We start from the raw sequence: 25,018 nt of genomic DNA, 5'->3' as shown, positions 1-25,018 counted from the left end.
GTGCGCAACGGCAACGATCGAACGTCGATACATGCATCGTTATCTTACTTGGAAAGTACCAAGGAAAGAAGATAAACAATTCGCTTTACAATTTCGATCGATTTTTGTTCGTATAACCAGGTAATGGTATAACATATTACTACTAAATAACAAGACTGTTAGACTTCAACGCTGTATAAGCTGTATAAGGCGAACGCTGTATCGCTGCATGATTTGATCAGATATTCTTGGTTTTGATCGAACGTTATTTATTTTCATTGTAAATTGGAGTAGTGGAAGGAAAAGGTGGCGGTGGTGGTGGCGGCGGTGTTGGCGATGACAAAGGAGGGGGGCAGGTAGGTACCGGAGCGTATTATTCGTCGGTATCGCGTGGCTGTGGCTGTGTTCGAACGGTGTCTCGGGAAAGAGCGATCGCGTGAACAGCCCAGCGGCGAGGAAGGTGGACTTTTCACGTCGGTTCAGTGAGCTGACGCACTTCGAACGACGCTCGTCGGCAACGGTGCGATCCGATCCGATCCCATCCGATCCGATCCGAATCGAGCCGCAACGTCCAAAAATGGCGTTTCTCGCGGTTCTCGCGTAGCTCGCCGCAACACCACTGAACCGTGTGTCCTCTCGGCATCGTGCTAGCGGCCACGACACGAGTCCAGGCGAGTCGGTGCGAAAGGGACTCGCCGCTGCAGCGAGCTGATATTTGCGACCTACGATCTACAACTACGACCTGCAACCTGCGATCATTGAACATCGTCGTGCAGAGTCACTTCGTTTCCAAGAGGCTCACTCAACGGAGAACCACCGACGTAAATATCGGTTCGCATGCCATGCGTCCTTCCATCCTCGAACGTGCGCGAGTGAACGTATCTACACGCAGAGTCGTGCGTTTGTCGTGAACAAAACATTCTCGATTCTCCCGTTTCATGTGTACTTCGAAGAATTGGTTCCCTAATCGCGCCCTTTTGACGTGAATTCTGATTGGCCAGCTCGTCAACAGATGACCAATCGACGCGATGCGGGATCTCGCGACGAGCCGTCGCGATTGTTTTCCAAAAGATCAACGTTCTCACACGCGGAGCTCTTCTCCACAGCTAATTGGATATTAATTAGCAATTTATGCGCCTTTGAATCGATCGATGGGGAACATCAGTGCCACTTCGTAATAACGCTGTCACTGCGAAGAGTCGATCAGTCAATTGCAGAAAAGAATTTGAATAGCGGTGAAAGTGGCGGCGAGAGCCGAATTTCTTGCTTGCGCGCGCGTGCGTGCGCGTAAGCGCGCGATATCCACGGGCTAGCGTCGCGCCGATGGGTCTCATCAGTTTCTCACGAATATTTCCACGAGAGTTTCCTTTTTTATCGTGGTTCCGTAATTGGGCGAGTTCCCGCATCTGTCGAACCAAGCGATTGCGACGCAAATCGAATGAATAGGACGCAATCGATGTGATCGAGATTCTGCCTCGCCGTGAAAGTGTCGAGGATTTGTTTCCTTCGTCGGAAAATCCTTTGTCAGAGACAACTGTTTGCCGTACACTGCACATCTTCCGTTTCAGATTTCGATCGTAGGAAATCGTCGAACGCGATCGATTGCTCCTCGGGAGTCTTTCCGACAGACATTTTTTACGCACTTACGCAAGTTTTGCCGGTTGGACAAGGTTTTCAGGCGACAATGACGTCATAGAATAACATAGCACAGCGCAGCATAGCACATCACATCACATCACAGCACAGCATAGCGTGGATAAGTAATGCCTTCGGCACGTGTGCAGTCGATGTCATTGAAACGAGCGTAACGCATCGTTCACGGAGAGGATGATCGAGTCGTGTCACGATCACATTTTTATCCGTCTCGCGACACTCGGAACTCGGAATTCTCTTCACCTATTGTACCCGCTTATAATTAAATCCGTTAAAACGTTATGATTCTTCTTGTTTCGTTAAAATTAACTTTAAATTATTCATCGTATGTGTATTGCAAAAGATCCAATTTTTCACATAAACGTAGTTGAACCTTCTTGGACAGAAAGTGCTACGTGTATCATAATCTCGTATGCCAACGCATCGACTCATCAAATCGGTAGAACAAGGTAGTAAATTCTGACGACAGTGTTGTAGACACGTCTAATCGTGTCAATGATGCTCGATGATCATAATAAAGCATGGCTAATTCTTGGCTGCGCTGTTGCAAACAACAATAACAATCGGACGGCACGAGTCAGAGTTTCTACGCTTTCTTGTTTCCTTTCTCCCGACTGTAACTGTAAAATATTCAATGAATTCGAATGAAAAGGGGGCGGTTGCGCATCGTGCAACGCGCGTCGCGGAACCTAAAATGCATCCGAAAGCATCGGTGAAGGCAGCAGGAACAGCAGGTGTTCGCAGCAGACACTTTCATCGCGTGAAAACTTTTTAATCAACCGATCTTACCGCGTGACGGGAGTATCGCGATTAGCCGGATGGTTCGGCTTCTCGTGTAGAAAATCACATACGGCTTCAAAGCTTCTAGAGAGGATAATTAATTGGTCGCGATCGGTTATGAATACCTGGAACGCATCGCACGTCTCGAGTCGCGACTACGACCGCGGGCGATCTTCCCTTCTTTTATCGGCTCCATTTGATCCCGAGGTCCCCGATACGCGATAGGTCCCGACGAGCCCCGATGGACTCCGAGGCCAGGGCTTGCACCCAACTGTCTCGCCGATTAACCTTTCACGCATCGGTGTTCCAACAGTTATTGTTTTTCATATTCTGCAATGGGAGCATGTATAAGTGGATATCCTTTAAAACGGTATAACTTTGAAATTTCGACTAAAATATTTGAATCTTTTGGAGATGTTGTAAGACTAGTTTACCACATAATGACTAAAATTCTTTTTAATTTTGTTGTTAGTTGCAATGACAACAAAAATAGAAAAATTCATGTTTTTATTATTAACTCATCTGAGCATATTACGGAACTTAGAAAATACGTTCGTAGGTCTCGGTAAATTTATATGCATAGTGAAAATTTTATTGAAATCTGTTTTAGGAGGTGTCCACTTATATTTGCCTTATATTGTGTACACTATCAGTTCCATTCTACGAAATGTACCAGGTTTTAACTCTTTGTGCTTGAAGCCAGTATAGTTTATGCGTATCAAATTGAGTCTTGTAACTCTCACAGCGTTTAGTCTTTTAACAGTCTCTTAAATATAAACAAACATAATAGTATAAAAATTATTTATTAACATAATGTAAAAATTTTTAGTGCTGCTGCAGAGTCACTACTTGAGTGAAAAGGGTTATAGTGTTCAGAATTTTTCAGTATATTCTGTGACACTAAAAGAGAAGAAAATGTCATGTGAATATGGGTCATGCAGAACTTTATTGAAAAATTGTTACAAAAATACGAAATTCAACTGGAATGGTAAAAGATTTGCTGTTACTGTAAACATTGGTTCAAACAACTCTGCAATATTTACATTGAGTGTGTTTATATGAGCAGTGATTACTATTTGAGGTCGTAAAGAATTTTTAAAGTAATTTTCGCTAGTAATAGCTATTAGTAATGCAAGCGACGATGTCAGGTCGTAAATGCATTTATCTATTCGAGCTGATGTTTGTAATAACAAACAACAAATCGGATACTATTTCACATGAATTTTGTATTTATGTTATAAGTATTTAACCCATCAAAGACGACACATAATTTGTGGTTTTTTACGCCCCCTTCCCCAAACGACGATAATAATAATCAGCTCATTGTCAAGTCGAATTATTTCTCACTTTTTTAACGCTTTTTTTGTGCATTGCGGTACATCCTTCCGTATTATACGCAAAGCCTTACACAACCTGAGCAATTTATTTATGGAACTATGTTTAGATAACATTTTTTTTTGTCTAATGCCATAGAATATACTGACAAAGTTGGAACATTAAAACCTGGGACACCCTATATAAAAGAAAGGGCTTCCGAATTGCATACATAGAGAAAATAAAAATGAAACGTGAGAACGAAACGGGTGAAATATCGAAACGTTTGGACGAGTAGTTTCGCGTGACTGACCATAGAATTAGATTTTCTCGTACCAAGACGACTACAGAAACGCTTCGTTATCATTTAATTTTTGTAACTAAAAGGAAAATCGAGAAAAGGATCTGACGGAGAATGGAACCGACCGAACAATTACGACCAGAGCAGCTTGTGGGCTTGGTGGCCCGGTCCGCGGAGGGCACAGCGGCGAAAGGGATGCCGATTAAAGGGCACGAGGATCTTTGGGTTGAGATCCAAGCGAACACGTTCAGGAATTGGGTGAACGAGCACTTGAAACACGCAGCGGACGTCGCCGATGGACCGGTAATCGATCTCGCGGAAGATTTTCGGGACGGCACGCGGCTCTGTGCCCTCGTCGAGGTACTGACCAAACGGCGGCTGCCCAGGTGGAACCCAAGGCCAGCGAATCAACACCACCATCTGGAGAACGTGTCGACGGCTCTGCAAGCCATCGAGGCTGACGGAGTGAAGCTCGTCAATATCGGTGAGTGGATCGACCGACCAACACTATCCACTATCCATCGCGTCTCCTACACTAAATGATTTCTCGCCATCTTCCTCCTCCCTCCTCCTCTTTTCAAGCAGGTGTACATACATAATTACCTAGGCTATTCTTCGAATGACTTCACCGGGCGTTACGTTGTCACCGTTATGTTTCACAATATTGTCCGTAACGCCTTCTTAGATAATCATGCGCCATAGATAACCCACATACGAACCTTTTCGTTCATTGGTCAAGTATATCCTTACTGCGGGTTTTAACAATAACTGCCCCCACGAATCATGAATTGTAGAACACAAAACGCGACACGCGACAGAGAACGTTGAGGGGCGTGGTGCGAAGTTTTTGTCCCAACGAAATTGATGGGATTTTGTAGTCCTACAAGATCGTTAAAGAAAGAGAAACCCCAGACACCGAGCCACGATATTAAGATTCATGGGCACTGGTAACTACGTAAGCCGGCATCCCTTGGTCCATTCAGCTCTTTACTTATCTTTTCATCCACTTAGATACGCACGACCTCTCATTCGAATTAGTTGATTCGTTTCAATTCAGGTTTTTTGGCGGTACTCGTTCCCCGATCGTCGAAAAGAAGCCGTATCGAGGCATGGCTCGGCCTCGTGGCGTGACTCATGCTGCCAGTTACTACTCTGGAAACGATACCGTATCAAAGTAAATAGTTGGTCTGGGTTAGTGAATCGACGGGTTACGGATATATCGATGCATTGCACTGCCTTGTATCGGCGTGGATCGTGCGAGCGAGGGTTCACTCGTAACGAGCAAACTGTAATAACGTCTGCCTGGAACGTACCGCGCCGGTTACGCGTCAACTTCGAAAATGTATAGCTGTTACGTCACGGATCGCAAATCGGACTTCGAGGTCGTTGCCTTTCTTGCGCTCTATCGGCGCCTACGAGACTGCCCGAGTCCCATTATACGATTACGCTCGTGCAACACGATGCCTGCCGACTAAATAAATTCTCGACGAGCGAGCGGCAACGCGATGCATCCTCGATAAACCGCGCTTCAAGCGCATAGCGCATCTCGTCCGCACCGATGCGAACCGCGATTCAGAATTGCGATCAAAAATCACAGGGGGTCATCGACAGTCGCTTGGAAAAAACTGAGCATTCGAGTCAGACTTTCTTTTTCTTGACATTTGTTTCGTCCTTGTTCGCAGGCAACGTGGACATCGTGAATGGAAATTTGAAACTTATCCTCGGCCTGATATGGTCGCTCATCGTCAGGTACCAAATAGGCAAGTCCAAGTTCCCTCCAAGGAAACTCATGCTCGCATGGCTCAAGGTCAGTACACGTAATTGCACGGTCGACCTTGCGAGACGCGCGAGCGCGCGCCTGCGACGACCTCCGTAATCCCGACCTGGAAATGCGTGCTATATGTAACGTAATCATCGGCGTTTCACCGATTCATCGATTCCTTTTTCAGGCTGTTCTACCGGAATGCAGAGTAAACAATTTCACGACGGACTGGAACTCTGGCGTGTACTTGAGTGCATTGCTCGATTATTGCCAGCCGGGTTTGTTCCATCACTGGCGACAGCTAGATCCTACCGATAGGTACAAAAGATGCTTCTGAATCAGGACTGATGGTATACGAGCATCTTCACGGACTCGGTAAAACTAATTTATCTACTTTTTCGATCGTAGCGTATACAATTGTCGGAAAGCCATGGAGATCGCGAAACACGACTTCGATATACCGATGGTACTCGAACCAGAGTACCTTGCGTCTCCATATTTGGACGAACTATCGGGAATGACCTACTTGTCCTACTTCATGAAGGAAGGCTCGCCTGGTTTTGATGCCACGTTACGGTGGGTCAATTCGCAATCGCTGCATCGCACCGTGCAGAATTTCACGGTGAGCGTGTACATGCTTATAATTATTTTCGAGTGCTATTCTTTGCTGTCTACATCGAACCCGAAACCAAACGATATCCGACCGTATTGTAGACTGACTGGAACGATGGCAGAGTTCTTTGCGGGATCGTGAGAAATTTAGGCGGACCAGCTCCGGCTTACGAGAAGCTCGATCCTGATCCTGCCGCATGGGAGCATAATATTCAAATGGGTAAACTGGTATTCAGATATTTCCGCAGTTCCGCTTACAATTAGATCGTCGTAGACATGATCGAATGACACGCTTCGGATCGAACAAAACTACTCGGATGAAAATGGTGAACGAATACTCTCGAAGGCCACCGTATAAACGGAAAAGCCTACCACGCGTTTCAATCGGAAGACGTCCGTGACCGAACATGGCAGTAAACGAGCGTGCCTAACGCAGGGTTGAAGGATACTGCTGATACGTTGGATCTCGTGCTTCGACAGCAGTAATGGATTATGTAACGCTGGTCTCTTATTTTCCCGAAGGTATCGACGGAGGCAAGAAACTAGGCGTGGAGCCGATTCTCAAGGCGAAAGATGTTGCAGATCAGAACGTGGAACATTTAGGCGTGATGGCGTACGCGGCATACTTTCAGTGGGTGAAGCCTCGCCCTCAGGCCAGCAAACAAATACTCGTCCACGTGGACAGCACATCCGCCAGAGTGCAACAACCGGTTAGTCGAACGATTGTTCTTCCTTTCAAGATTGACTGACGAGAGCCATCGGGGCGCGAACCGTGCCCTTCTCTACGAAATAATTTCAATGATTGGGTTGACAATCTTGTTCCCTGATTTCTAGGCGCATTTCAAGCTGGAGTTGCTTACCAAAGAAGCGAATACAAGGGAGGTGCGCGGCGAAGTGATTGCTCCCAGTGGGCGAATCGAGTGCAGGCTCGCGTGGAACGGAATCCACGGGAAGGGAACCTTTGTCCCCACGGAAATTGGGATGCACAAGGTGCGATACGATGCGACACGCTATCACTATCGATCTTCTATCTGTTTCCTAACAATTCGTTTCTTGTTTCAGCTGATGGTGTACAACGACGCCGAGTTAGTCGACGGATGCCCCTATTATTTTCGAGTTTTACCTTCCCTGACTAAAATTAAAGCGTCCGGCATGGACCCTTGCGCCATAGGATCCATTGTCGAGGTTCTAGTCAACAGTTACGGTAAACGAACGCGGACACGTGAATTATATTATAGGTTGGCTCGTTCTACACATGTAACACATTAATACACAGGCTAATGCGTAACGATCCTACTTTTTAGGAACTAGTCATGACGGCATCGATGTGACCGCGTGGTCGCCGACCAGCAGATCCCTAGCGTGTCCAGTGAAAGAGAACGACGGCGTGCATACCGCGACCTTTCAACCGGACGAGACAGGCGAATGGAGCATCGCGATAACTCACAAAGGAAACCATATCCAAGGCGGACCTTTCACCTGCTTCGTGTTCGATCCGAACGGCATACAGGTTCTTGGTTCTGTTTTTTTTCTATTTTCTAAGCATTCGGAAACGTCGAATTAAGATTCTATCTGTACAAGATAGATGTAGATACGATTGTATTAAATCTTGTGATTATTTTATTTTGCCAGCTGATCGACACAGAGGGTGCCCTCCCGGGCCAACCGTTCTCGTTTATCGTTGACGCGACAGGAACCGGTGGTCTAGGCGATGTGATTATAGATTTGGTCCATGACAAGCAGTCCGTACCGTTCAGGATGGAAGATTACGGTCATATGAGATACAGAGTATCCTTCGTCCCAGCCGATTCCGGAAAGTACAGAGTCTATGTCTATTTCAACGGGTCGGACGTGCGAGGCTCGCCGTTCTCCATCCGGGTGGGTACGCAGAGAGGATCGAGGAGATTGAAGGAGTCGACGGCAAGTCTTGACAGATCGAAACTGTCCTCTCTGGAGAGACGGATGAACGGTCTAAACGTGTCCGTTGGACTAGACCGGGCGAGCCCTGTTCAAAAAACTTACTACAAGTCTCCCAGTCCTATCCAGCACGTTCGCGATTACTCCCCCCTGCAGCAAACTACCTCGACTTACAAGACTACAACGACGAGTAATTACTCGATAGAAAACTCGAGCTCAACGTACCATCACGCGTCTACGTCGTTGGACCGCACCCAATCACCGAGTCAGAATCAGAATGAAAATCAGAATCAGAACCATGATCACAATCAGAACCAGAGTCATCGTCTCAGCCCGATTGCACGAAACCTGCACAGCCCATCCACCACAATCAAAGAGACGAGGGAAACCTATTTGAGCAGCGTCTACAACCGATCTCGGTCTCCTACCGTGCAAAGCCCCAGTCTGAAAGAGTCGAAGGACACATTGTATACGACGACTACGGTGAACAGAACTCGTTCTCCTAATCCGAGTCCGACGGCACACTGCTCGAGGTATTCCCCTTCGTTCAAAGAATCTCGAGATATCTACAATTCCGGCTCCTTGAAGAGGACCAGGTCACCAAATCGCAGCCCCATGACGTTCCGCAGTGCAACGCAGAGCCCAGTCAACAGAAGCTTCAGTCCGAGAAGCAATGAGAGAGACAACGGATTCGGCGTCGGACTGGGCCTCGGCAGGAGGGGTTCCACGGAGAACAACGGAGCGATCGACACGAGTAGCAATGTGAGGGTGTCATCTATGGTTTGCGGAACCTCCAGGCGCGACTCTTGGGATGCCATCGAGAAGACCAAATCATTGCTCTCCTACGGCAGTCTGGAATCCTTGGCAAATCTGACCAAGAACGCGGCCACGACCTCGACAGAGACCACGAACAACCATAGCTACTTGAACAACAACTACAAAAATACTCAGAGCCGGAACAGCACGTCGTCGCACTCTCACGCCACTGGCTTCTCGAACTTGTCGTCCACCCAGAAGTATGGTAACGAAAACCAACACTCGCGCATCCAGACCCAGGGGATCTTGAAGAATAAAAACAACATCCATTACAAGAGCGCGGACACCACGGACGGCACGCACGATCGATATCTGAACAATGGAGTTCCCGAATATGCAAGCACACAGAACAAAAGCGCCGTCCTCGTCACCGGAAATGCCCTCGAAATGCTTCCAATTCACAGACCGACTACATTCGTCGTCGACTCGAGTGTGGACCCCAATAAAGTTACGGTCAGCGTTACTAGTACGTTTCATCGTTTCTTTGTTTCTTTGTTTTGGCACTCTCACAGGCTACAGATAAAATCTAACAATAGAAACCTTGAATTTCAGGCCCAAGCGGAAAGATAATTCCCGTGCAGAAGTCAACCCTCCGTGGTTTAACGTACGCTGTAACGGCCGAGGAGGTTGGCGAACACACGATTCAGATATTAGTCAACGACCAGCAGGTTCAGGGTTCTCCGTTCAGGTAGGTATCGACGAAAATCGTAGTGTCTTGTCAGCTAGATCGGGAGATCGAAATTGAGATCAAGAAACGTTTCTTATGATTGCAGATCACAAGCCTACAACGCGCGCGCTATCCAAATCGGGAACATTCCGAATGGCGTTGTCAATCAGCCCGTGGAATTTGAGAGTAGGTGCCGAAAACGACTCGGTATCGACGATTGAGCGTATTCTAAATCCGTTGCGTTTTGTTACAGTTGACGGTTCCAGAGCTGGATCTGGAAACTTGGAGATTCTCGTAAACGGTGGTCATGTGACGAGTTTCGTGAGAGCGTTGGGCAGTCAACGATTTCTAGCATCGTTCGTGCCCCATGAAGCTGTTGTGCACCTGGTAGAGATGACGTTCAACGGCGAGGTCGTCCCCGGTAAGTCCGATCTCTTCCTTTTCTTTCTTCTGTCGTTGTTGCACACTCGATACTTTCTTCTTGCTCGTCTTTTACTCGACAATTCGAAAGGCTTGTGTCGTGTGCAAGATCGAACGCTAATGTTGTCACTTATCGAGCAACGATGCTCGCTTTGTGATCGTTCAATAACTTTCCATTCAAATCGAGATGGCGTATTATGATCAACTACGACAGAAATTTCCTGGTGAAAGTTATCAATTTGCTTCCGCTTGTTTCCGCTTCAAAAAGTCATTTCACCACAATCTCTACTTCCTTTACCAACAGCTTTATCTATTCTTGTACATTGGACACGTCTATTCTTGCGAGTACTCGAAACATTCGATTCGTAATTATCCAACCATTCTAATCGTGTCATCCCCTCTTCTTTCGACCAATGTCATCATATTTTCAGATTACACGAACTAGAAGTTATGCTTCTGGATATGTGAGAGGTTCATAAACGGAGACAATTAAGACTTTTGAATGAAAATCTATTTGAAAATTTGGCGGGAGCTGCACGAGATTGCAAAGTTTGCTTTCGGTCTATCGAGTCTTCGTGCGCGATTTGCTGAAAAATAACATTCGTTCTTCGACGCATCCACCTAGAATTTCACCTCGCGGCCAAGGCACCATGCGTCTTCGAGTCAACAGGTCATTGGTCGGGTCGTTGACTTGCGATTTCACGCATCCACGTATGTTCCACTGACACATATACGACGTCATCGTTTTCTTCGCGTTCCTGAATTTTTTCCTTTCGTTTACCTACCGACCTACACAGTTACACGGACACGCCGCAACAGCAATTCTTCCATTATGTATTTTTGCGGTGCCAGTGCAACCTATCGGATAATATGCTCGCAGAATTGCCTTTCACCCGGAGGATGAAAACGTGCTGCTCTTTTCCTTATTTTCCTTCTTTACGCGTTTAACGTTGGAATTTCCAGTAAAAATTCTTCTTGCTTCTTACTTCGACTATACGGCAATTATTAAAATTCGTGTATGTATTTATTTGTTTAACCGAACCGGCTTATTAGAAAGAAATAGAATAAAAAGATAATAGTTCTCGGATAGTAATAACATCGAAAGAACCTCAATTTTATTACCGGTTTGCGGAGTCGTCGGTCAATTTTAAAGATATGTTCAACTTACGCAGTTAGACGACATAAAGACGAACATCCGTGGATACTATACGATCGGAAGAGCGCTCGATCGAGAATCTTTTCACGGAAGTAAGACCATAATCGAATCCGTGTTACGCCAAGTAGCGACGTGCGAAGAATATTACGATATTCGGGTGCCTTGCTGAGAAGCTTATTCTGCAATCGTGACCACGCGTTGCACGTGGCCTGCAGCACGCAGCACGCAGCGAAGACGTTGGTCGGGACTCGGGACCCCATTCCGCTTCTAAATCACCGCGAGTATTAGCATCAGAATGCTTCGAATTCCGTTACGATCTCTCTTCCAAGTAGATTGCCGCTGCGTTACGTTGCGTCGCGTTGTATACGTACATAAGTACGTATTTCCTGTTTGAACCCAAGCTATAGCGACAATGGTGGTCAAGGTCGCCCGATAGAAATTCTTTAGCGATCAAGCTCTATTCACAGATTCGCGTCGAATAAGAAGCTGTCTGTAGTCCTCGCGATTCTATAAGATTTATTCGACGAACTAAAGAGGCTCGGAAAAATCGATGCTTTAAAAGATATTCTCTTACGGCTCTCTCTCTCTCTCTCTTTTTCTCTACTCCTGGGAACACGTCAGCGCTTTCATCTGACGATTCTAGCGATTCTAGCGGCATTTAACGGCCGGTGTACCTCTAACGCGCGGATACATTACCAACCGAAAAGGAGTATCGTGGAGACTGTGGGTGTGGTCGCGACGTTAAAGCCGTTATATGCTCGTAGACGTATTTGGTTGCGAACGTGAATAGAGTCGGTGGTCTCCCTACCTACGTAGATGTAAACGTAATCGGTCGCGTTGTCGTCTCACTAATTTTCAGCGCGGCTTCCATAGCTTGGCATTCATAATGCGTCGCCGCGACATTTGTCGGTTTATGGATCGGCGCCAAGAAAGATCGGTTTCTTCGTTCGAACGCGCTAACCGATACCTGTAATTTGCAGTCGTGTCTACGACCGGCACGGCACGGTACGGTACGGCGCTCTAACGCGAACCACCAAACAGATGTTTACGACTGTTTTGCTCATAGTACACCCAGTAGAAATATGACACTATTTTGCGCGACACATGAAATGCGAATCATCGTGCTAATTTCTCTATTTTCACTTGCGATTTTTGAAAATCCTTGAAATCCTCCGTTCAACGCAGGAGCATTCTGTTGTGTACGACTATATGTACTATGTACGTTTTATGTTTATTTATCTACTCAGAGGCAAAAAGTAAATACTACAATTAATATAAACGATAAAAAATTCGTTAAAATTGAAACGGAGCGGAGTGAAAACATTTTTGGTTAATAAACTGTCCGTCGCGTTCGATGGGAAATACATATATGTATTACGTTGACGAGTTCCGATAGAAAAATTTGCGCACGATCGAGATGCGCGAAATAATTCACCGTAACGCTCGACAAAACCATGCGTCGACTATGAAAGTGTACCGATTACACCGCTAATTACGCGAACGCTGAGTAATATGCCGCATCTCTCCCGGCACCGGGAGAAAAATAGTACTTATCGCGTTGTTACGCAACGCAGTTGCTTCCGGTGACTTCAACGCCTCGAAGCTGCAACGGCAATGATGCTGATCCTCCTGCCTAGAATCGCGCCGCGTCGAGCCCGTGACAATGGTTCACTCGATCTAACGTTTCTACGATGTTCAATCTGTTCGTCCAGAGCGAATTAACTTGTCTGTCTTTCCCTTTCGGTTTACATCGCGATACGGCCTCTTCGATTGTCCGTAATCATCTATTTGCCCAGATTTAAAAATGGTCTGCCAACAAATTGATAAATATAAATATTAAAAGGTTCAGTGTGGAACGTATTAACGACAACGGCAAAAGGCAACAGTTACGTGCAGCTGCATCTCAATTATTTAAAAGAGTCATGCGCATATTCAATTCAATTGATTCCGATTTGCACAGCGTGTGAGCACACTCGTAGCGATGCTAGCGATTCAACAACGGACGGGGTTCGTTGCTAGTTACTTTGATGTTAACTGTATCGATACTATTATTGACCTCTATTGATCGATGAAATGAGCTACAAGGAAGTATATGTATAGGAGGAAGGCAAGAGCCGGTCGCGCGTTTGATTATGCAAATCTTTTCGAAAATTTTGGAACGAATCGCCTTCCATCGTAACCCGTTATGTTGGGGAATGCAACGACTCTTCGTGGAGCTGTACCGAGCCGAAATGAACTGAAACCAAGCTGAAACCATGTCGATTTGATGTCGATTCGCCGTTAATGGTATCATGAAATGCGACAAAACAATTCCAACAGCCTAACGCCATCCCGGCTCTATAAGTCGTAATTGTCTCTACAATTACGTTTACAAAAGAAGACCTACAGCGAGGCGTAGCATTATAGGTTGCAAAACGCGAGGTATCATTAAAATTTCGTAATATTTGCGATTACGGAACAGATTGAGAGTCGCGCTATCGCGGGACTCCTAATTGATATTAATTATTCTTGATTCACACGCGCCAGCGCCCCAATGCAAAATCTATCGTTACAAATAGTCTATGCACATTTATGTGAATTTTTGGTTTTTCGATGAAATGAAAACTGAATTATTTCGTAATGCTATTACTCGGCGACTCGATGTTTGTCTAAAGTAACAGAAACCAATCACTCTTAGCGTAAAGCTGATCTTATGCGACATATGACATACTGCGATTCCTTGTGTTCAACGCGTAACCAGAATTTCCGTCGCGATTGATTTGTCCGTGTTTCGAGCATGGTTGCTGGATGGAATCACGATTCACGATTCAAGATTCACGATGCATGGAAAATTACTGTTTTCGGAAGGACCCTGTTGAGCACCGAAGATATCGAAGATCGTCGTTGATAGCGGTCGTGATGGCTATGTCCGTTGTGGGCCGGTCGCGAAAAGTAAGTCCGATAAGCGATGAATGCAAACAGCGAGGTTTCTATTTGAGGGGCTGGCCGACCTTAAGCCTTAAGGTATCGAAATACGCAGATCAGGTATCCTGTAAATGTAAACGTATAGGTGTAGAGTGTAGACTGTAGCTGGTCGAACGAGCAAGAAACGAATGGGAGAACATGGACGTATATCTTCTCTCTAAACCCTGTTCTTATTCCTTTTGTTGAACGCGAACTCTCTCGAGTTTCTGCCAAAACGTATTCGCAACATTTCAACAATTTGCCTTGGTTTTTCAGCAAACGACAATCTTCGTAAGCACAGAAAACATTTGTTCGCTCCACCGTCTCGACAAGTGCGAACAAACTGGAGCGAATCGACGCAAATAATGATTTCTCGCTAAGTTTTGTTCTATATATTGTCACAATAATTAAAATCTTAATATTGCTAGTTAATAATTGTTCCATTCAAATTTCATAGTTAAAAATTCTCCGACGTGCCATACTTTATTGTGATTCAGAATAGAAAGCGTCCCACCGTAACATCCCATTGTGAATTTTATGGAGTTAACGCAAGAACGGAAGAAAAGTTGGTAAAATTGGACGGACAATTTTTATTAGACACAAAAAGCATCAGAAAAATTGAAAACGATCAAGAAAGTCTAATATAATAAGAAACTTAATTAATCTTCAAAATCATTATCAACAAAATTAAGGAATCATTTTGAATTTTAAAAGATTTTGATGTTGTTTGAACTTGAATGTAATTTCAACGGCCGATCAATTATGTACGTAAATGAAAACTTTGAATTGATCGAAACCCAACTCGGACATGTACCAACAAGTGCACGGCCCTGGTGTTGGGCCTGAGCAGCGATCCGGTGGCAAGCACACTCGTCCCGTCGCTCGACTCGTTCGAGTCTCTGTCGTGAATCGTTTCTGCTGACGTTTCCTCGTCGAGAAATCAAACCTGAAATATCTTGCGGGTTCTCGGGTTCTCTAGTTTATAGGTTGTCGTGTTCGGGTTTACTTCAGTATCTTACAAAATTCCGCGGGCCTGTGTCTTGTGTTTTAAAAATTGTATCGTCGTAATGGATCCGCGACAAAATTATTCGCGATCAACGTTTACCGAACGGCGTCGAATAATCAATGTCGAATCGGTTTGCGAATCACTACTGCCACTGTGAAAACTTGATTATCGATAGTGGTTCCCGTACTTATGATCGTGTTCGAAGTGTGACTTGTGAATAAACTACTTTGTTGTGTTTTATACGGGTTCAGCTTTCGTTTTTTTCCTAGGTATTTCCGTGATCGACGTGTACCTTATTCGTAATTTCATTTACTTCGTCGACACTTTTTTCAGTTTAGGGTTTCAGCATTCTTTCAGGTTTCTCAATCTAAAAATTAAGGGCGATTGAGGTAATTCGAACTTGTTTCATTGGATGCATACATGACTATTCTCTTTTCATAAACGTAGTTTAGTAAATTTTCCCGCGGCTTATCCAGAAGGTATTTTCTATCGTTGTTGCGTGCGTGCTTTCGTGTCAATTGTATGAAGGTTAGGTGACATCTGATTGGGAGTCACGTTGCACTTCCGGGAAATAGAAATTCGATTCGAAGACCGATTTCGTAGGAATCGATTACTTTCTAGAATCAAAAAATGTCGAAATCTCGTGTTTGATCAAATAAACGATTATTCGAAATGTAGCGTGTTCTCTTTTTAAATGTTACAAAAACAATCTACTATAATAATGTTTGTCTGTTAAAATACTAAATTAAAAAGTGGTGATATGCTTTTGAAAAGTTTGTCTGTTAAGCTAGTATATGCAACTGTGATATTATAAATGATTATGTCTTTCCAGGATCGCCTTGGCGAGTGGGCATCATGCCAGCTCCAAAAATGTCAGTGATCGGGGAGTCTATAAGATTGGTTCCTGCTGGTAGTCCAGCATTGTTTGAACTATCTGCCCTCGGTTTTAACAGTAATGAGATAGACGTCCAAATTATTAGTAAGCATACTTTACAGTAATATATATGGTGTACTTAAAGTAATACTAATCATTATAAATGGCTTGTTCTAAAGAAATTACAACATATTTTAGCTCCTTCTAAAAGGCATTTGCCAGCAAGGATAGAAGAAGAGCCTGGACGTACAGGAGAGTTCCGTGTAGAATTCACTCCGACCGAAGTGGGCAGTCATCTGGTAGAAGTAAGCATCGCAGGACAGAAGCTACCGGCAGGACCTCTTGTTGCCAAGGTGTACAATAGCAGTTTAATCCAAGTTACTGATGTACCCAGTGCTGTGGTGGGACATGCCTGCCAATTTAGAGGTAAGTAATCAGGATCACTTTGGATAGTCCATAAATATAGCTTCCAAAATTGTGTATCCTTTCTTAAATTGTAGTTGACGCTAGCGCTGCTGGCGAGGGACAGCTCGAAATTTCTATAAATGAGGGAGAAGTGCCTAATCATGTTCAAGTGGTGGGAGGAGGACGTTGTCTTGTTTCCTTCACTCCCGAGATCGCTAAATCGCATTACATAGACATCAAATTCAATGGAGAAGCAGTAAAAGGATGTCCATTTATTTGTAACGTATCTGACACGAGCAGAGTAACGTTAAGTTTAAATCATTTGGAGTTAATTCCAGTCGATCAGCCAGCCTGCTTCCACATGGGAGTCGATGGCAGTGGTAGCGCGGAACTCGCAGTTTCTGTAAGAGGTTGGTGATGAGACATCTTCAACTCTGTTGGTGCTAAATAAATATTAGGAAACTATTTGAATACTGACAAATTTGACTTTTTAGGACCAAACAATGAATTGCCTGTTAAAGTAACAGGTGACATAAAAATCGGTTTTACGGCGGAATTTATTCCTAGAGATGTTGGCGTTCATTCGATCAGCGTTGAATATAATGGACATCCAGTAAATGGCACACCATTCCTAGCTAAAGCGTTCAATGCTGATAAAGTATTAATTGGTCCCGTAGCCAGGGGCAGTGTTGGTCAGCCAACTCATTTTACTGGTACGCAAAGAGAAATTGATGAAAACAGACGCGAAAACTATCACTCGAGTCATTGAAATCGTTTCTTTCTTCGACAGTCGATGCGAGTCAAGCCGGCGAAGGAAATTTGGAAATTACGATATCTGCTCGCAATCAGAATATTCCCACGCAAGTAACGCCGCAGGGAAATGCTCGATTTTCGGTCAGCTTTGTCCCGTTTGAGGCATGCGAACACGTAATTAATATAGCCTTCAATAAACGAACTGTGCCAGGCTGCCCGATCGTAACTCGGGTAGGTGGTGATAGTCATGTAACAGTGAGTGGGCAGGCATTGAGCAGTGCTGGATTAGGACGACAAAGCTATCTTACCGTTAGTAACGTTGCCGGTAGCTTAGAAGATTTAGAAGTGAACGTTGAAGGTAAATCAGCTTCCATTTTTCATTCTTATAGACATTGTCTATGTTAATATATAATATGCATACGTCGCATGTGTATCGATCAAAGTTTGATCACCGTTCTTGCACAAATATCACTACTTCCACACCGACATCGTATACTTTGTGATCGTCGTTTCTTCGAATCTAATATTCCAAGCTGTTACAACGTTGCCAGATAATTAAGAGTTTCTGCACAAACGGTTCTGCCGACGACCGAAGTATGTATAAAGAGCACCTTCTATGTTTCGTTTGCCACATTTATATAAAACTTTTGTCCAACCTCAATTATGGTGGAAATTTGCAAGAAATTGTGCCTCTGTGTGTGCGTTGAATGTCTTCTTAATCTCCAGCTTGAGAGCAATTCTCTCTCTGTTGCAGGTCGGCCAGCTTTCAGACTACGACATTACTAGACTTCTCAAACAAAACTAATCTCATTTTTACCTTAATAGCGGAGTTCTACTAAACAAATTGGTGGTGGGTTTCTAACTTGTTCTTCTAAACGTATTCAAATAATTTCTCTTACGCTTCTCCCGTGATTTCTAATTGTTGGTTACCATGTTAGAGTATTGTATGGGCTTTGGTTTCACTTTGCCGGATAAATACTGGAAACGGTGTCTAACGCTTCGTACTTTCGGTTCTAATCTCTTGGTTGAACCAAGCACTCGTGTGTATTTGTATATTTCTCGTGACAGCCATTCTTATGGTGCTATAACGATAGTTTCGTATCAATCGTTAAGTATTATGGCACAATGGTACAAATAATGTCGAGTTCGATATCCGTCTGTAGTATTGCGCTTTTACCTAATGTGCCAACTAGATTATAATATATTATAATACTACTTAGTTTAGCTGCGGGTATAACGTTAAACCGATCAGTAATGCATAAATCGATCTCTAGTTTAGTTATTTCCTCCTTCGTATCGTCATCGATCCTTGAAACATTTAGCTTGTTTTTTTCGCGTAGTAGCTTCACGTTCGTTTTATAATAACACGTAACGGACATACAAGTAGCGTTAACCAAGTATTAATCAAATATATTTAATGGGAGCAAACTAATTCTTTTTATCGATCTTACGTTTACGCTCGTATACATCTGCAGCTACCATTTTGTCATAACAATTCATACATTGCTTTTGTAATCGAGCATCTTAACAACTAAGAAAAGAAGTTGTTGGACTCGCGTAATTCCCGATCGACAACTTTTGGTGTCCTCTGAATCGCCCTAGTAGTCGGCTTGTCTGAATTGTATCAAACAACTAACCGGCGGACTTGTTAGGACCCAATGGACAGGCCGTACCAGCTCAAGTCACTGACAACAAAGATACAACGTGCAGCGTAGCGTTTACGCCGAGAGTAGTCGGGGAACATAGAATTTCAGTAAGCCATCGGAATGTTCCTGTGGTCGGCAGCCCGTTCAGCTGCAAAGTCTATGACGTAACTGCTATCAAAGTGAAGGATGCTAAACACGGTGTCATTGGAATGCCTGTAACTTTCTTAGGTATGGATTTGCGTTATGACACATCAAGTAACCCATACCGAACAATACGTCTATATCACGCAGTTTGTGCTTCCTACTTGCTGCAGTTGAAACTAGTCAAGCGGGGCCAGGAAATTTAGAGGTGACGGTAAACGGTGGTCGCGTACCTACGTCTGCTCAAGCTCAAGGTCCGCATACGTATGCGATATCTTTTACGCCTAGAGAACCCATAGTGCACACCGTGGACTTGCGATTCAACGCGGAAGACGTACCTGGTAGTCCTTTTAGTTGTCAGGTACGGTTACGGTTATGCATGATCGATTGATTATCTTCAATGCTTTCTCTTCATCAAATTGAAATATTCCAGCGCATTAAATATTTTCCTTGATAATGCAGGTCAGCGACACGGCTAAAGTAATAGTGACTGAAGGACTGGAGAAAGTATCTGTAAATCGTCTTACAACATTTACAATAGAAGCGGACTCCACATTCGGAACACCTGCTGTAGAAGTTCTTTCACCTACAAGAGAGAGTTTACCAGTACACGTGAAGCAGAGTGGCCATGGATGTTACACCGCAGGCTTTACACCGAAGGATGTTGGTAAGCGAGCTAACTCCCTCCCGCCCCTTCTTTCTCTCACAAAAGAGCATTATAGAATGTACATAATTCATAGGTGATCATAGCGTTGAGGTAAAATTGAGTGGATCGCACGTAGAAGGTAGTCCATTTTTAGTAAAAGCTTACAACGCAGACAAGGTAAAGGTGACAGATATAAATAGCGGTGTTGTCGGGAAACCAGTTTTCTTCAGCAGTGAGTTACAAAGTTTTATTCTCCATTTGGTTGCTGGATGCACTTGCAACGATAAACTTTATTTTGTATTTCGAATTCCAGTCAACGCTAGTCAAGCAGGTGCTGGTAATCTTGAAATCATTGTTGCCGTAAATGGTAAAAATGTTCCGAATTACGTTCAAAGTGAAGGAAACGCAAAGTTTAGAGTCAATTTCAAGCCGCAGGAATCTGCTGTTCATAGTCTTAGTGTTCGTTTTAACGGAGAACCAGTTCCAGGTGAATAACGAGATACAACAGCCTTAAGTACGACTGTTTTTTTGTTCATTCTTTTTACGCTGACTGTAAATGATATTTTTTATGCAGGTTCACCATTCAGTTGTAAGGTAGTTGGAGCTGGTCAAGCAATAATTGCTGGTCACAATTTAAAGATGGGAGCTGTCAAACAGTTGATGTCTTTCACGGTGGACCCGCAAGCTCCGTCAATGAACTGTGACGTGATCGTAATGCCGCCGTCCGGTATATCCCTCCCAATCACGATAGAACCCGTCGATGGGAAATACAACATTAGTTTTGTTCCCACGGAAGTTGGTAGACATAACATCAGTGTGTTGGTAGATTCCGAGCACGTGAAAGGATCTCCTTTCGCATGTAACGTTTACGATGTTACCAAGGTAAAGGTTTTAATCAGCGTGCTCTAGAAAAGCTCGTTATTAGTAATACTATTGCATTATCAAAGATTTCGATTTCGAATTATACAGGTTCACGTCTCTGGTCTTACGGAAGCACTGTTAGGTCAAGCAACTACGTTTACGGTAGATGCTGCGGAAGCTGGTGAAGGAACATTAGAATTGGTAGTGAGTACGGAGAATAATACCGTTAAAGCTGAGGTAGTTGCCTGTGCTCGTGGATTGTATGATGTGACATTTGTTCCGCAAACTACTAGTACTCATTACGTTAACATTAGTTTCAACGATGACAATGTACCAGGTCGGTGATTCGATACTTTATCTCTCATTTTGTCTACAAATTAAGGCTTGTAACAAAATTAATTATTTTGTTATGATGTATCAGGCAGTCCATTCAAGTGTCCAGTCGTTAGTACTATGCTAGATGGACCGTCCATAATTCGCGTTGGCAATACAGCTTACATGGACTTAGAAATGTCGGGGTTAGAAGGTCCTGTGTCTGCTGAAGTTACCGGTAAATTATTTATTCGAAATACTATTTGATAATAAAAATAAATACATGGAGAACTCTATAATATTTCATTACAATCAGGTCCTGACGGCATCATTATACCATGTACCTTAACAAAATTGTCATCACATTTATACCGAGTTGAAGTTCGAACGCGTCAGGTTGGAACATACAGCGTCATTTTCAGCGATGGCCATAAGATCATTAGTTCTCAAACGCTTCAAGCTTTCGATCCTGGGAAAGTAACTATCAAAGAAGTATCGGACGTCGTATGTCATCGTCCTGGAACTATTATAGGTATGATGCTAACAATATATTTGGACCTTTTAAGTAAGCAAATATAATGGTTATGTCAAAGTTATATTGTATACTAATAGAAAATATACTTCCAGTGGTTGCGTCAAAAGAAGCTGGACCAGGTAAGCTATGTGTGAACGTACGTGCCGCTGGAGCAGACGTTGACAGTGTAGTCAGGGAAGGAGAGAATGGCTTTTATGAAATAGTGTTTCATCCAACACGAGCTGCTCCTCATAGAGTTCACGTGAAGTACAATGAAGTTCATATTACAGGTTCGACAATTATCATCTACTGACATTCGTGCATTGCATCTCTTTGTTTATGTTTTCTTTTCTATTGTCGTCCTATTATCAGGAAGTCCACTTGATGTAACTGTTCGAAGTCCTACCGGTGGAAGAGAAGTAACCGCAACAGGATTGGGACTGTACCAATCGTGTGTTGGCAAAGTAACTTCGTTTACGATCGAAACATTAGGTCGCCCAGGAAAAGAATTCGACGTTGTAATCAGTGGACCACAGGGTAATGCTGTTCCAGTTCGATGTTACCAGCATCGTGATGGAAATTTACTAGCTGAATTTACTACAAACACCGTCGGTACGTAATTTATGACGACTCGATTAAAACTAGCAAGGTAATTAAAAATTTAATCGGCTTTAATTATACTTTGATTTCTTCTGCTTTCAGGAACATATAAGATCGATGTTTTACAAGGTGCTAAGCCAGTTTTGGGTTCGCCTTTTTTCTGTCAAGCTTTCGATGTTTCCAAAGTGAAACTGCAAGAACTGGGTCCTATGACAGTCTCTGTGCACGATCATATTGCATTCAAGAGTAAGTGTATTAAACTAAATTACTCACGGCTGACAAAAAATTTGCGCTTATGATAACTTAACGTTGCAGTAACAAAGGTAGACGCTGGAATGGCAGATTTAGATGTGACTGCCACAAGTCCACTGGGTCAAGAGCTTCCGCTACAGGTAACACCGTTAAACGATGGTGCTGAAATGGTAGAATTTTCTCCCAGCGTACCTGGCACCTACATGATTAACATTACGTATGGTAAGATAAACATATACATTAATTTACGAAACTGATGATTGTGTATCGAGAATTATTGCTAAGAGTTGCACACACAGGAGGATGCCCTATACTCGGTAGTCCACTGGCATGTACAGTGGATGCCGCTGGACAAGCTCGTGCGAAAGGTGAAGGTTTATTAAGTGGTCATGTGGATAAAGCGGCACATTTTATCGTAACCGGCACAAGAAGTCCCCCGGCAGTTCAAGTATGTTCGCTCGAAAACTCTTGTTAATACCAGATTGTTTTTATTGAATTTTTTACGGATATTGGTAAATCAATTGGTTCATGTGTTGCATAGGTCGACGGTCCTGATAGCGTTTCGAAAGCGGTCGTTGAAGCAGGAGCTAATCCAGGTACCTGGAACGTGTCTTACAACCCATCCGAAGTTGGCGTATTTGATATCAGAGTTGTTTCTGCTGGACAACAACTACCGGGATCTCCTTGGCATCCAAAAATCATAGACACACGAAATCTTCGTGTAATTGGTAGGTAGTTTAGGAATCATCGGAGTATTTATACAGGTATTAATCTATTAAGCTTCAAGGTGGTTGGCCGGCTGTATGCGATGATATTGGACGTTTAAAATTACACCCGTCGAACAAAATTAGTTTCGACACTGCTGAAGCTGGTCCAGGTGAACTTACCGGAAAGATAGGCGATCAAACTTTATCATTTGAAATGACTTCGAACAATAGACTGAAGCTTATTCCACCACAAATAAACGGTGGTGAACATCGTTTAGAAATATTATTTAACGGTGTACCATTCCCAGGAGCACCGAAATTAGCTGTAGTTCAGGATTTAGAGGTACCTCTTCCGAAACATTTGCAGATCCGACACTTCTTGATTACGTAAGGATTATTTTATTTTCAATCATTTTTTTACAGCCACCGGTACAGGATACAAGTCGTGTATTATTGAGGGGTAGGGGGTTGACGTCAGCAAAATGCGGAGAAGAAGTTAGTTTCACGATAGACGGATCTCAAGCTGGTAATGGAACGCCAAAAGTCCAACTTTTTTCGCCGACCAACGAATTGAACGTGATGCTGCAACATTTAGGTGATTACCTTGCCATTGTTCCAACGACCGTAACTCAACTTGGTTACGTTATATTTTCTTCTTAGAATTATGCATTTGATTTCACGCGCGCAGGGGACTCTGTTTATCGTGCAAGTTATATACCTCTAACTCCTGATCCTCTATTAATGACCGTGTCTTGGAACGGAAGACAATTGAAAGGATGTCCTCTTCAGATCAATGTAACAAGCGCGGCTGACGCCTCGCGAGTCATTTGTTCTGGCGACGGACTGAAACACGGTATAGTTGGCCAAGAAATTCGAAGTTTCATCGATACTAGACGTGCAGGACCAGGTAAGTAACTTGTGTTTAGAATTGAGATTTTGTTACTAGTCAATGTGTTCGAAGAGAACATTTTTCGATGTCCAGGCGAGTTGACGGCACACTGCGTGGGTCCTCATAAAGTGGCTTATTGCGAATTGTACGATCACGGTGACGCTACTTTTACATTAAACGTTAAACCACAAGAGGCTGGACGACATGCTTTAACGATCAAGTATGCGGGAGAACATGTTCCGGGTTCTCCTTTCACGTTACGTGTTTCCGGCGCTCCAGACGCTTCAAAGGTAATTTCGAGTTTTAGCGTAAAATAAAATTTGAAAAATTTCGAACCGTCTGAACCGTACTAATCAAAATTATTTCTAAAACAGGTACGGGTGTATGGGCCAGGAATCGAACATGGAGTGCTAGCGACATTCCAATCGCGTTTTATTTGCGACACTCGAGGCGCTGGAGCTGGTCAACTGACGGTACGAGTCCGTGGACCTAAAGGGGCGTTCAGAGTAGAAATGCAGAGAGAAACTCAGAAGGACCGTATAATTCTTTGTCGGTACGATCCGACGGAACCAGGCGACTATAGAGTCGAAGTACGTTGGGCAGGGGTTTTAGTTCCGGGTTCTCCGTTTCCGGTTAAGATCGTTGATACGCAAGACGAGCTATTGATGCTGACACAGGTAACGACGTATTTTGTATAGACATGAGGTCACGCGTGTTTCACTCGAATATTTATTCATAAATAGTGAGGATCGCAACTTTACACCTCAAATTATTAATTTCAGGGTGGAGACAATTATTCAACAGGACATCACACGATCGCGTCGTGGCGCGGATCACAAGCTATGTTATAAGAAAATAGCATATCAAGTTGTTATTATTTTTTACGGACTAATAATATATTTTGGTAATATATAATTATATTATAACTTATCTAAATGTTTGCAATAAAACCGATATTTTGACAAGTCTCGTTACTTCGATAACGATACTTTAGTATTTTTTTAAATATCATGTCATTTATTTTACATATACGCAATATGTCGATAACAAAGAGTAGTTGAGCTCTGTACAATTGTATATTCGTAGAAACAA

At 43.6% G+C, this 25,018-nt stretch overlaps 1 protein-coding gene across 3 annotated transcripts; it reads left to right on the top strand.

The window, feature by feature from the left end:
- Positions 1-408: 408 nt before the first annotated feature.
- Positions 409-24,891, top strand: Jbug (filamin-type immunoglobulin domains fbug). 3 transcript variants are annotated; one of them, XM_078184093.1, is made up of 40 exons: positions 411-800; positions 4,114-4,511; positions 5,710-5,834; positions 5,977-6,107; positions 6,198-6,411; positions 6,504-6,621; positions 6,924-7,111; positions 7,236-7,391; positions 7,464-7,605; positions 7,706-7,911; positions 8,034-9,600; positions 9,687-9,822; positions 9,908-9,987; positions 10,055-10,222; positions 16,159-16,305; positions 16,399-16,626; positions 16,701-17,015; positions 17,100-17,318; positions 17,396-17,716; positions 19,011-19,232; positions 19,319-19,506; positions 19,608-19,812; positions 19,886-20,023; positions 20,105-20,278; positions 20,366-20,673; positions 20,761-20,989; positions 21,074-21,202; positions 21,281-21,496; positions 21,592-21,768; positions 21,851-22,090; positions 22,181-22,324; positions 22,394-22,552; positions 22,630-22,778; positions 22,872-23,058; positions 23,118-23,380; positions 23,461-23,632; positions 23,726-23,944; positions 24,020-24,216; positions 24,301-24,603; positions 24,709-24,891. In XM_078184093.1, the coding sequence occupies exons 2-40, from the start codon at positions 4,142-4,144 to the stop codon at positions 24,775-24,777; spliced, it is 8,919 nt and encodes a 2,972-aa protein (XP_078040219.1). In that variant the 5' UTR covers positions 411-800; positions 4,114-4,141; the 3' UTR covers positions 24,778-24,891. The 3 variants fall into 3 exon arrangements, with proteins under 3 accessions (XP_078040221.1, XP_078040219.1, XP_078040220.1); XM_078184094.1 differs by having other exon boundaries at positions 411-810; XM_078184095.1 differs by lacking the exons at positions 24,020-24,216; positions 24,301-24,603; positions 24,709-24,891 and having other exon boundaries at positions 409-800; positions 23,698-23,832.
- Positions 24,892-25,018: the final 127 nt, after the last annotated feature.

Source organism: Augochlora pura, chromosome 6 (assembly GCF_028453695.1).
Source record: "Augochlora pura isolate Apur16 chromosome 6, APUR_v2.2.1, whole genome shotgun sequence".
NCBI lineage: Eukaryota > Metazoa > Arthropoda > Insecta > Hymenoptera > Halictidae > Augochlora > Augochlora pura.
The sequence above is the reverse complement of the archived record's forward strand: the minus strand, read 5'-3'. Positions and strand labels throughout refer to the sequence as shown.